The 12,451-nt window shown below is 37.9% G+C and overlaps 4 protein-coding genes across 8 annotated transcripts in view; 2 read left to right on the forward strand and 2 right to left on the reverse strand.

The window, feature by feature from the left end:
- Window positions 1-1,594, forward strand: part of MBD-like (methyl-CpG-binding domain protein 2) — a 2,518-nt gene extending 924 nt beyond the window's left edge. The window contains exons 3-4 of one of the 2 annotated variants that reach the window (XM_017628272.1): window positions 419-576; window positions 1,104-1,594. In XM_017628272.1, the coding sequence (XP_017483761.1) occupies window positions 419-576; window positions 1,104-1,593 (648 nt within the window). In that variant the 3' untranslated portion in view covers window position 1,594. The remainder of the gene's footprint in view (window positions 1-418; window positions 577-1,103) is intronic. The other variant, XM_017628273.1, reaches the window with a different exon arrangement.
- Window positions 1,595-2,114: 520 nt separating this feature from the next.
- Window positions 2,115-5,382, reverse strand: LOC108372554 (metaxin-1 homolog). Of its 2 annotated transcripts, none has more exons than XM_017628274.1 (5): window positions 5,143-5,382; window positions 4,768-4,914; window positions 3,974-4,249; window positions 3,499-3,894; window positions 2,115-2,422 (listed from the first exon to the last, which is right to left on the reverse strand). In XM_017628274.1, exons 1-5 carry the CDS (start codon window positions 5,221-5,223, stop codon window positions 2,345-2,347), a joined length of 978 nt encoding a protein of 325 aa, XP_017483763.1. In that variant the 5' UTR covers window positions 5,224-5,382; the 3' UTR covers window positions 2,115-2,344. The 2 variants fall into 2 exon arrangements, with proteins under 2 accessions (XP_017483763.1, XP_017483764.1); XM_017628275.1 differs by lacking the exon at window positions 5,143-5,382 and adding an exon at window positions 5,010-5,098.
- A 59-nt stretch (window positions 5,383-5,441) lies between these two features.
- On the forward strand, window positions 5,442-6,916 carry LOC108372555 (U6 snRNA phosphodiesterase). 3 transcript variants are annotated; one of them, XM_017628279.1, is made up of 7 exons: window positions 5,510-5,587; window positions 5,640-5,678; window positions 5,736-5,902; window positions 5,974-6,125; window positions 6,179-6,359; window positions 6,429-6,591; window positions 6,646-6,912. In XM_017628279.1, exons 3-7 carry the CDS (start codon window positions 5,751-5,753, stop codon window positions 6,829-6,831), a joined length of 834 nt encoding a protein of 277 aa, XP_017483768.1. In that variant the 5' UTR covers window positions 5,510-5,587; window positions 5,640-5,678; window positions 5,736-5,750; the 3' UTR covers window positions 6,832-6,912. The 3 variants fall into 3 exon arrangements, with proteins under 3 accessions (XP_017483769.1, XP_017483767.1, XP_017483768.1); XM_017628280.1 differs by having other exon boundaries at window positions 5,442-5,678; window positions 6,188-6,359; XM_017628278.1 differs by having other exon boundaries at window positions 5,501-5,678; window positions 6,646-6,916.
- A 3-nt stretch (window positions 6,917-6,919) lies between these two features.
- Window positions 6,920-10,955, reverse strand: LOC108372551 (IQ and AAA domain-containing protein 1). Its single transcript, XM_017628271.1, has 7 exons — window positions 9,434-10,955; window positions 9,139-9,364; window positions 8,874-9,057; window positions 8,295-8,448; window positions 7,481-8,235; window positions 7,224-7,394; window positions 6,920-7,113 (listed from the first exon to the last, which is right to left on the reverse strand). Exons 1-7 carry the CDS (start codon window positions 10,256-10,258, stop codon window positions 6,948-6,950), a joined length of 2,481 nt encoding a protein of 826 aa, XP_017483760.1. The 5' UTR covers window positions 10,259-10,955; the 3' UTR covers window positions 6,920-6,947.
- Between the last annotated feature and the right edge of the window lie 1,496 nt (window positions 10,956-12,451).

Raw genomic sequence — 12,451 nt, forward strand, 5'->3', positions numbered from 1 at the left:
TTCCCACAAATTACCACTATGTCCCTGCTTAAACTATCTAATTATTTCGTTGGCGTCCAGCCCGACCGGAAAGAAAATCGAAAGTAAGCCACAGTTGGCGCGTTACCTTGGTGATGCGATCGACATTGGTGCGTTCGATTTTCAGAGCGGCAAATTCGTGCGCCACTTGCCACCGCCATCGATTTCGTTATTCCGTTGCTCGAGTGTAACAAATAGTACCAGTAGTGGTAGTGGAAGTGGCAGTACATCAATGCCACCACCACCCCCACACTGCAGTGCTAGTAGCACTACATCCCTGTACGTGTGTTCCTCCTCATCTTCTTCACAATTACCTAGTACTACAAATGCCAACATACTACAACCACCAACTTCAACAGCCACATCAAATACGCTAAATGCATTAAAGCGCAGATACAAGGCGCAATCCCAATCCCAATCACAAACTCAGAATCAATCACAGACCCATGGTATACAAGGCATACATACGACTGCCATTAGTAGCAGCTGTGCCCCGTCAAGCGCATCTGGCGTTGCAACTACATCGGCTGCGAGTTCTCGTCAGCAATTAGAATTCAGGTAGAATGGCAAAATTAATCTTTTGTTTTTATTTGATTTGATGACGAATATACAAAAATATTAACGTGTTCAAGTTATTGTTAAAAATAGAGGAAAAATCTACATATGTATGTACATATGTAATTACGGTAATCATAATGCTGTTGCATGCTCTTGATTTGCTTTTGTTCTGGTAAATATGACATCTTCAATTGAAACAACTGCAGCATAAGATGACAGATTATGGATAGATAAAAAAAGAAACGAAAACTAAATTGGAAAATGGCGAAAAATTATGATAAATTGGCATTTATTGGCTATCAATGTTACACCAAAATACGTCTGTCCAGCAAAGTGCTAAATTACCACATCTGTCTGTGTTGTATTTTATTTTTTTCCAGACGTTTGGTGCTTTTCTCACTTGCATGCACATAGTTTTGTCTCATCCATGAGCGTTTATTGGCCATTTATGTGTTAAGATGTTTCCGAAAACTAAAATCGTACCACCTTTATAATTAACCATATACTTTTACATATTTCTGTCATAGTCGCGCCCCACGCACAGACGCTTCACTGGTGCCGCCTATACGTCAGACCGCGTCAATTTTTAAACAACCAGTAACTGTAGTACGTAATCATGAGCATACAAAGGTTCGAAATGATAACACCAAACAGACAAGTGGCCAGGAGAAACCAAAGCAAATGTTCTGGGAGAAACGATTAGAGGGTTTGCGCGCATGTCATCCTACCGGCGAAGAATTCGAAGATATCATTTTGCCAAAAAGCATACGCACCATTGGTCCAAATGTTAGTGAGCAGACTGTACTGCAATCGTTGGCTACCGCATTGCATATGCTCAACGTGCCTGTTATGGGACAAGCCTCCACAAAGACTGAGATGAATAAAAATGCTACAGCATTTTTGAATCCAGAACAACCACTAATGCAAGCTGTTCTAGTGTCAGAAGACGATATACGGCGCCAAGAGGATCGGGTTAATGCGGCTAGAAGAAAGCTCCAAGATGCTCTTAAAACTTAAACTATAATTATATTAAGTTCATCTTTTGTTAGCATATTTACATAACTGAAATCTAACCTTTTGCTACTAAGAAATTTAGTTAATTTTAAGGTATGCGTTTATGTACATATATCGCCGTTTAAAGTACAAACCCGCGTATTTATTTTCTAGAGAGTAAAAATATTCGTATTTCAAAATGGTTCTCTTTGTTATAAAGCAATCGAATTTCTGGCTAGTATATTTCAGGACGAATGGATAAGGATTGAGCCAAGAGCTTGTGTGAGCATATCCAATTTTTGGCAGCAAATTTCAGTTACGCGGTTTTGCGGAATGACGATACGCGGTTTTGTACTTTAAACGACGATATGCATAAATGCTTGAATCATGTCTTCAAATAACTGTAGCGTCTTAATACATTTTTTTTTTATACAAATTAAATTGTGTTTTTTATTCTGCGTAAAATCGGTTGGAAACACCGTGAAACATCCTTGTAATTAATTTTTCAAATTCTTACATCCACAGTTTTTTCAAAGCTTTGTCTTAATTTCCAAATTATTTATTTATGCTTTTATAATTTTTTTTTCCTTTGGATAAACGAAATCCTAATGATGCTTAAACTAGCTTCTAGCTGTAGACTGGAACCTTTGTCTTGGATTTTCGGCATAATGAGCTCCTTGTATATTTCTAACTAAGAATATTATTTTCAAAGCATCCGAACGTTCCACGCTTTGTTCTTTTACGAAAGATGGACGTCCTTTTTCTTTTTTGGTATTTAATCCATTTCATCGTCTTCTAACGCTTCATCATCTTCATACACCAAATCATTGTAATAACGTCTCGAACTGGAGAACTAAAAATAAATAAAATGTCGAGGTGTAAACGTAGAAATATTCTCTGAAGAGGTAACTTTCACGTTATTATGTCAATGCTTTTCAATAAGCAAAAACATATTAGCACTTCTACATATGTACACTCCCAGTCATTTGAATAGCACGCCCTTTTGATCCTCGGTATGTACAGTCTCATTTTGTTTGTTTAATATTCATTAATTTTTTATAAAAATGTAGCACGTAGTACGTGTGAATCCGATTTTAAAATTTTATACAAATTTAAAAAACATCAACAAGGGGGATTGTTAGGCTAGTGACCTGCAGTGCATAAGTTAATAATATTTTTAAAAAATTTCGGGTACGTAGGTTTGTTGACATGTTTTTTAAATTTCTATAAAATTTTTAAACCGAATTTACAAGTAGAATATGCTACATTTTTATAAACAAGTAATTGTTTAAAGTAAAAAAAAAACAGACTTCAAATCTCATAAAAAATTAATGAGTAGCGTTAATTTCTTCATGATCCAATGAACGGATCTAAACCAAATTAGTATGGGACCCCCTCGAGGTACCGCCTTTTCTTTACAAAAAAAAAAAGAATTATATATGTCGGTTAACGTGGTCCAAAGTTATGCCGTAACATACATACATGCAAAAATATTCCGACGAATTGATAATCTGCTCCTTTTTTAAGTTTGTTAAAAATTAGTGAATATTAAACAAACAAAATGAAAAGTGAAAACTGTACATATGTACATATTGAGGATCAAAAGGGTGTGCTATTCAAATAATTGGGAGTGTACATATATGCATATTTTGACGTTTATAATTGTATAGTTAACTTTATAATTACTATTCATTACCTTCCAATTTTATAACTATTGCCAAAACTTAACGAATAGTTAAAAAAATATTGATTGATGAAGTGAAAATTCTTAATTTATTACATGCAAGGCATTTTAAATTATATCTTCTTTTAAAATGGATCCAAATCGGTCGATGGGCTATATGATTGCGATGACTATACATTGCAATATTAGTTAAAAATGCATTTGATTAAATATGCATGCATGTTTTATAATTATCAACAACAAACCTGTTTGTAGACACCACGCCAAGCAGCAAAAGTACCCATTGCAACGACGGCGCCAATTGCAGCCAAGATTTTTGTCTTCTTCTCAGACTCCAAGAAATGTCGCTCAGTAGCTGTTAGTAATGGGTCATTGGATGACTGACTTCTTATGGTTTTGAGTGAATTGAAACCCTCATTTCTGAAGATGTCTTTTGTTATACGATTGATGAAATTCACTAAGTTCTGACAGCCTTTTATGTGATTTTGTAGTGGATTATTGGGCAATGTTACTTTAAAAAGAATAGCTAAGTACGAATAAACAATAGCATCGAATTCACTGAAGAAATCGCCAAAGAACCATACTTTTCTCCCCAACTTTTTCGATAAGAGATTGACACATTTTTTGGCATTCGTGATGAGCTTTGAAAATATAGATTTAAAAACAGAAAGTTTTATCTTTTATCTAACGAAAAGAAAAAACGATATATGTTACACTTACATAGTCACGGTCATGATTTTCGAGCTTATCACGCGGATCAAAACCGCCCATTACCATGACAATGTCACACGCCTCCCGCTGATAACTGCTTGGGTAGAAGAAATTAAACGGGAACGTTGTACGTTTTGCATATAGACTGCGTGTGGTATCGAAGTTGTTTGGTTCGCCATACATAAAATAATGATAGTATGAATGAAGATTAGTGAATACCCAATTGGCATATGCGGGTGAAAGTAGTTTGTGTTCTTCTTGTAGATGAGCATCGACTGGATAACCCTGTAATTAAATAATAAATATGCATATAATACGCAATTTAGTAACATTTCAATTTAATGCCGATTTATATTTTTGAATTGGTGCGACTTAACAGGATTTTACTGTAAACAGTGCAACTTATTTTAAACGGAATGTGTGTACTTCTATTATTAGCAATCCAACAAGAGTAAAAAAGTCAGCAGCTTTTAGGGATCATTGAACGTGCGTACTTAAAATGAAATCGCGATACAGAGGTTGCCTTGTTAAAAGTTAAGAACGCTCATGCATATATCTTGGTATACATATTCATATATTTACATACATACATAAGTATGTATAGTATATTGGCAAGGTAAACTTATTTATAATAAATTGCTTCTGTTATAACTTTGTGAATTGTATTAAGATAAGCAGGAAAACATTCAAGTGTTATTGGCACACAACTTCGTTTCGGAATTGTTTTGGCGCCAGGCAGTCTATCCTGCCACTAAATGTTCATGCACACAGCTACTTATCAGTCTTATGAACTGTCTACTCACCTCTTTGTCTAGCACTTTCTTGATTTGTCTGTATCCACAGAATCTTTTATTGCCAATTTGGAGGTAAGGTAGTTTCCCCGTGCTAGAGCGCATGGGATTGGCATTCGTGTCGATTTGTAGAGGGCAGCGCGTAAATTTAACCAGACACTGAATCAAAAAATAAAAACCGTTTATTAATAAATTTAAATATGCATGTATATAGATCATAGTTTGGTAATATGCAACACAATTTTTACTCATACCAAAAATTAATTTGATAAAAGAGATACATATGCTTTAAAATTTAGCGCAATGTCACTAATAAACATTCAGTATGATGCAACTTTTTCTTCTTTGAAAGATATGTCTGATCAGCTCCGCTGTAATTTTTCTTACCAACGCTCGTAGGCAATCGAAGTCGATGGACGGCAGACCCCATTCTCCTTTATAGACATATAAAACACCACCTAAATGCATATTTCAATTTGATTTATACACGCCACTTTGCCGGAAATGTATTTACAATTGGAAGGTATATATATATAACAATTTGATAATTATTAACTTCGAAATTAACAAATTAAAACACGATATGCAATTGCATGTGAATGATTGAATGAGCACTGCAAATTTCACTAGGTTATGAACGGACCGCAATCAGCTGATTTTGATCGAAATTTAGAGAGAAACTAGTGAAAGTGAGCGGATTTTGTAAAATCAGTGCTGGAAAACAGTTGGAAAAACATAATATTCTTGTTTCCCTTTTGCGCTACTATTTCGTAAACAAAACAAATCGGCATGCAGTTCAATTATTCAAGAAATAATTAATTATTTGTGAAAGGTACGTTCGTTTAAAATTTTCAAGTAAAAAATATCCAACAGCAAAATTCCAGCAGAACGCATGTATTCAACATGCTAAATTGAAATCCTCCGCGCTCTAAAGGCGACTACCTACGCTAGATAAAAGAAGCTTTGACGATTTGTTTCAGGATTCGCTCAATAGTATGGCTTTAGTGAATTATGGTAGTAGTTGTTCATCTGATGATAGCAATGATGAATCGGACAAATGCGACACCAATCCAGCGTTATTGCCAGGTAAAATCGCAGAGCCACCGCCAATAGTTACGAGAATTCGTGCACGCCCAGCGCTGAAGAGGTATGTTTACAGTGAAATTGGTTTTATTTTGTTTATATGTTTATTGTGTTTATATATCTTGCTCTCCACAGAACTTTGCCAGATGCGCTTTCATTATTGGGCGCAAAACGGGCGGCATTAACAACAAGTGAAGATCACTTAGATGATCCAGCAGAGCACGATGGACGAGTGCGAAGTTTCAAACACGAACGTGGCAATTGGGCGACGTATGTGTACATAGCAGGTATTCAGGAATGTACAGTACCATAGAATTTAATTACCTTGTAATTTGACTAGCACATTCAGAGCAGTTGGAAGATGTACAGGAAGTAAGCAAAGAAGCATTGGCCGATGTGCTGCACGATTTACACACAATAGAAGATTTGCACATAAGTTTGAGTCGAACTGTTGTGTTGCAATATCATCACATTGATTCATTTGTTGAGTCCTTGCGGAATAAGCTGGAAGTCACTGCAAGGTAACTAATAGGCATTCTATATGAAAAATTGCAAATAACACATTTTAATGCAATTTAATTTCCAAAAAGCTTTTCCATTAGCTTGAGTCGCTTACACATCTACACGAATGAAGAGCGAACCCGCACTTTTATAGCATTTAAAGTGGATGAGATGCACTTTGATAAAATGCATCAGCTCATGACGAAAGTGGACGGTGTAATGACAGAATACAGGTTACAACGCTTCTATGAAGTAAGTCATTGTTCAAATGCGCCGTTAATTAGTAATAGCATTTTCTTTTCGTAGGACCCATCGTTCCACATCAGTTTTCTGTGGTGTCTAGGCGATAAGGTCTCAGTTTTGAATGAAAATCTGGACACATTGAAATCAGCAATCAATGTGTCATTGGGTGAAAGCAAAGCATTTAGTTTATTTATTCAAGAAATTATTTGCAAGAGCGGTAATAAGGAATTCGTGTTTAAGCTTAAGTGAAGGTAGACAAATTTTTCAATGTATTTATTCGTAAAAATTTGCAGCGTTACAAGTCAATACATCTCTGTATAAATATGATGCCTTATTAGTGTGTTTGGAGTTTCTCAAATTCTCCTTTACTTTTTCTTGCCGTTACTGCTTTGCTTAGCATTTTTCTCCTCTTCTTCCAAACGCGCTTCCTCCTCCATTTCTAGTGCACGTTCATACCTTCGTCCGAGTGGCGTTTTAGACCACCAGGAATCAAATGCTTCTTCCTCCTCGCGATAAACCGGATCTCGAGTGCTGAAATAAAGTAGGTAGTACAAATTTTGAATAATTTAACAAGTCAAGGAATAAAATATGCGTAGGCATCGCGGAACAAATGGTTCAGAGTTTCATAAGTGTTTGATTACCTTAATGCGTTTATAAGCTCTGCATGAGTCAATGGCTGTGTCCGCAGCTGTAGCTTACGCTTACATGTCAATACTTCTTTCAAACACGAATCAATAGAGCCAATAGTGTAGCCATCAGAAATTTTCGCCATTACACTGTAGTCCAAATTGGACAAGCCACCAATATATTCACTGAAATTCATAAAAAACAAGTAACACCTACCTACGTATGTACATACATATCCTTATTAACAAGTCAAATACGCGCTTGTACATACTTAGCCAATGCTTTCCATGCGCTCGATCGTACGCCATAATCCGGTCTGGGTATATAAATGAAGCGATTATAAGTTTGCTGAAAAAGTTTTTGATCCGCTTCCCAGGGTAAGTTGGAAGTTCCTATGAATAGGACACGGTCCTCCGGCGCTATATTCTTAATCAGTCGTGGTAAATCTTTCTTCAAGCGTTTCGGATCAGTGCGATCTGTCTTCGGCACCTTCTTCATAAATGGTCGCTCTGCATCGCCCATATATATGACTGCAGGCTGCAGAAGACGCGATACTTTGGAAACCAAATGTATAAGCATTATGAGACCTGATTTCCCCGGATATTTTCCAACAATATTAGCAGGTGTTAGGTCAAACAGTACAGCGCCCACTTCAGTGCAAATAGCGTGCAGCAAGGCCTTTTTGCCCGAACCACGCGGACCGGCGAGCTGTATTGAGCGTATAAGTGGGCATGAATTACGTATGGCTTCAGAGCCGAGTGGTAAAATGCAGTACTCGATGAGAAGCTGACGGATGTCACCAGCCGATGGATTAGTGCCAGAACGTTCGCTCAACGCCTTGTCGCCAATATATTGATTTAGACGCACTTCTGGATACTTGCGTATAATGCCATTGGTGACAAGCTCCTCGTAGAGTGATTCAGTTGTACGATCGGGTGTAAGATCTTTTTCTTTCTTCTTCTTGCTTTTCTTACCGGATCGGCGTGTTTTCTTGCTACTCTTCTTGATCTTTTTGCCGATGGCGGACTAAAGGATAAGTATGAAGTAGGAAGCTGCTGAAAAAGCTAATTTTATGGCTTTTTTACCTGCAACAATTCCAGCTCTTGACGCATTAATTCGTCCACGGCGCGTCGACACTCGTGCTCTACCTCCAGATATTTTTCATTGTATATCATGTCATCGTACTGCGCTTGAGCCAGGTTGCCGGCTTCGTCTTTGTTACGCCAGACTTCATTGAATCTAGATATAGGTGGATATGCAGATGTCTGTGTTTGTATGCAAAAGTAGCTTATGTCGAAAGGCTTAGTATAATGCGGCATTCCCTTTATTCTTTAAACGACAAGGATTTTTTGATGGAACTTAATAAGAATATTGACTAGCGGAACTATTTCTTGCACGTTTATTTGCCAAAAGTTGTTCAATGGCTCAGCGCCAGTGAGTTATTCGCAATCGTATGCTGCGAATGCCGATTTATACTAAAGCCAGCATTTCGACATAAGCTACTTTTCCATACGACCGACAGATATATGGTATACGTCTAATAAAAAATCTAAATAATTAATTAATCAAGACTAAAAAAGTAAGCATTTCTTTTTTCCTTAGACAAAATCAGTCTGTTTAGGATCTCGTTTGTGATAACCGTGTTTTTTTCATGCGCGACTTACTCTTCAATTGCCGTTTTGATATCAGCGAGAAGCACAGTTTGGCCAGGTTGAAAATTTTCCCCTTCCGCCTGGTTATCCAAAACGTTCAAGTCCCCGCTACGCGCTGGCGATTTTGATTTGTCCTTGGTCTTGCGCGACTCCTTTGAGGAGCGCGCTGAAGAGCGGCTGAGCTCGCTTTCAGTGCCTAAAAATTAGTAAAATGAAAAGTAGAAATTGGATCTCCACTAAATGCCTGTTGTTGGAGAAAAATAAATACATATTATACCTGGCCGACTGAAGATATGCAGCGAACCGCCTTGGTCCTCGCTCGGAAATTCTGGCAATTTGCCCGTTTTCTCGTAACAATCCTTGATCCAGGCGCGTAACTCATCGGTTATGTCCTCGGTTATTGTAGCACCCTGCTTGGACTTTATGTCCGCGCGCACAGCTACTACGGATGATTCCAGTTTCTGTTTGTAGGCCGCTTGTGTTGCATAGCGACGCTCGTAAATCTACGTGAAAGCAAATAAACAAATATAGGTTAACTTGAGCTTTGATAAGTTCACTACCACTATAACTACCTTATTTAGCTTGTCCTCCTTTTCGGCACGTCTCTTTAGCATCGCCGCGGTGGGCGGCACCATGCCGATCAAAATCATTTCTTCTTGCTTTCGTCTTCGCGTGATGCGGCGCGCGGTATGGCCGCGCCACACCTTCTGTATCTTCATGGCGGCCAAGAGACCCATATCGCTGCGCTCCTTGCCTTTCTCCTCTGCCTTGCCCTTATCCTTCAGCATGCGTATCTCTTTCATGAAATGCGCTCGTAACCTTCCCTGGCGCGCGCGCTCATGCATCTGCAAGAGACGTATAGCCTCGATTTCACTTAGCTTCTCTTCACTCGGATGCTCTTCTAACCAACCCAGCTTGATGAGTATTTCGTGCATGGTACGATTGCGTTGCTCGATTTCTTGTTGTCGTTCGCGTAGAAAGTAGCGCGGTATATGCAGCTCAGTATCCATGGGCGTTAGTTGCAGCCGTATAACAACCGCGTCGTTGTAATTGAACTCCATTAAATCGATATTGACCAGATCATGTTTAAGCTCAATAACGCGCCCCAGGCACGCGTCGAGTAGCTTGCGCACCAAGAGTCGCTTCTGTGGCTGTATCATTTTATCGTAAACTTCCTCCAGACGATTAGCGATGCCGATATAGCGTAAATAGAACTCATAGACAGTAGACTGAATAAGCTTTTTTGGGTCGGTCACTGCTTCTACATCCGGCAGGGCTGAAGCCAGAGCGGCGAGCGCAGTCTCGAAATTCTGTCCCTGCTGCTCATCGGCGATTGCTAAAAGATCAACTTCGTGCTGCGCCTGGTGCCAAAGGTCATTGTAGTAGTGATTGGACATTATTTATTAGCGGCAAGGATAAGCGAGAGCAAAGTGAAACAACCGTCGAACACGACTAAATGGTAACTGCAGTTTTGTGGAAACAGTTGCAGCGTTTGAAAATGGTATTTGATTTGGTAACCATAATAGTTAAACCCATGGCAACGAAGAAGCTAAGAGGAACTGGCGCCATGACGCGTTCTCAACTGATTTCGAAATGGGGTAGAAAATGCTTACGGGTTCACCCTTTTGCAAAGCTGTGTAGAAAACCCTTAGTATAACGGATTGTTTGCGCAGCGCAATAAGCGTCAAAACCACCAGCTTCGGGTAGTTTGTTTAACAGTTTAAAGTCCTTACTTGCATCAAACCACGCTTATATATAACAAACAAATTTATTTGGATTTGCCAAACTCTCTGATTGTACTTTTTTTGTTCATCCTAGTCTTAAGGAAGCGCCTAGTCTAGGTTTGAAGTTTTTTATATCTGCTAAAGTTCTATCTTATCTGGTGCCACAGTTTAGCATGTTTCGATACCGATCAGTCTTAGTCCGTTATCGAAGGTATTGCAATGGTGGCTGAATTTTTAAGTTTGCTCGATGGAGGGAATGACAAATGTATTTGGGGAGGGACTCCAACTCCTGCCTACAACTTGATATAAAGCAAGCCGATAGCTCCAAGACGGACGTCTACTTGCAGCCTTACTTACTTGTGTGCAGACGCTGCACGTTCTGCTTAGCTCTTGCCACATTTTCCGCGCGGGCTTTTGATTTTTACCGAAAGGATACTATGTCTGAACCGGAATTTTCGAATTGCTTTAAAAATATTTCTTTTTGGCCAATCACTGTCCAAAAGTTTTCTTTTTTTCCGACCAACATATTGGGAACTGACTAAGCACAATGTCTTAGAAATCGTCTTATATTCGGACCGTAGCCGAGAGGGTCTCCTAAATAAGAATATACATATGTCTTTGAAAACTAAACTCAATAAGCATGTACCTACAACTTTTTATTTACATACATATGTATTGTCCACCACTCGAACGCACACTGGACTGGGCAGTCGGCCGAAAACAGGTTCCAGTTTTGTATACATGAACTACGCATGATTATTTATGTGTGCGTGTCAGTCCACAGTCAATCCGCGATTTTCGCGGACTGAAATGAGCGAGTTAAACTCGAGCTCTGTTCCCCCTCTTATCCACACAAAACCGGTTTTAGGCGGACTGAGCAATCTAGTGTGTGGAGGCCGATTGGCAACGAAAAAAAAATATGTCTCCCACAGACAACGTAAAAACAAACGTTAGGTTGTAACTCGGCAATTTAAAAACAATCGGGTATATGCTGCAAATCGTACTATTTGAAATCGGTGCGATTCCAAACTCGTTTTGAATATTTTTAAGGAGAGTAATAAATATTTCAAATGCAAATGCCGAGAAACTCATCAACTTCAGGCCATATCCACCGATCCAGTGCCAAATGTTGTCTTTTTGCTAAGAAATCTCCAAAGTAGGCGTGGCCAATCGTACCGTTGAATTTTAGAACACGGGCACCATTTCCCATCTGTAAATTCGAGATAACAATTATTTTTGGCCCTGAATAAAACTCGCGTGGTGATCGATTTTCAAATAAATAAAAAACATTCAAATTTGTTTTTAATTTTAATCTTTTAATTTATTTGAATTTTTCACATGGTCACTCTCATTATATTGCATATTGCATATTATTATTATTATTACGTTATGCATGTATTATTGTATTAGTTTTATACGCTAATCAATTAATTTAATATTAATTAAACAGTTAGTGAATTATTATCATATGTATGCATGTATTTATGTATGTACGTATGTATATAATATATGTATGTATGTATGTGTATGTATTTTTATAAATGTATGTACGTATGTATTTCTATGAATGCATGATGTAATTTAATTATAATTTATGTATTACACAAAAGTTCACATCTTTTACATATTTATCTATGTATGCATGTTTGTAATACAAGCTATGTATGCATGTGTGGTACGCAAAATACGATGCGTTATTTTCAGAAGTGTCTGTCGGTTTTTGTTTTGTTGTTCTTTTCTTTTGTGGGTTTTTGTTTGTTTGTTTTTTTTCGTTTTATTTTAATCTTGAATTCTCTGATTTTCTCTTTTTTGCATTTCTACATACATTTGGCAATAAAGAGTAGCAGCTACATATATATGTATGTA

Source organism: Rhagoletis zephyria, unplaced genomic scaffold (genome assembly GCF_001687245.7).
Source record: "Rhagoletis zephyria isolate East Lansing unplaced genomic scaffold, Rhagoletis_zephyria_1.1 Rzeph_scaffold_05857, whole genome shotgun sequence".
NCBI lineage: Eukaryota > Metazoa > Arthropoda > Insecta > Diptera > Tephritidae > Rhagoletis > Rhagoletis zephyria.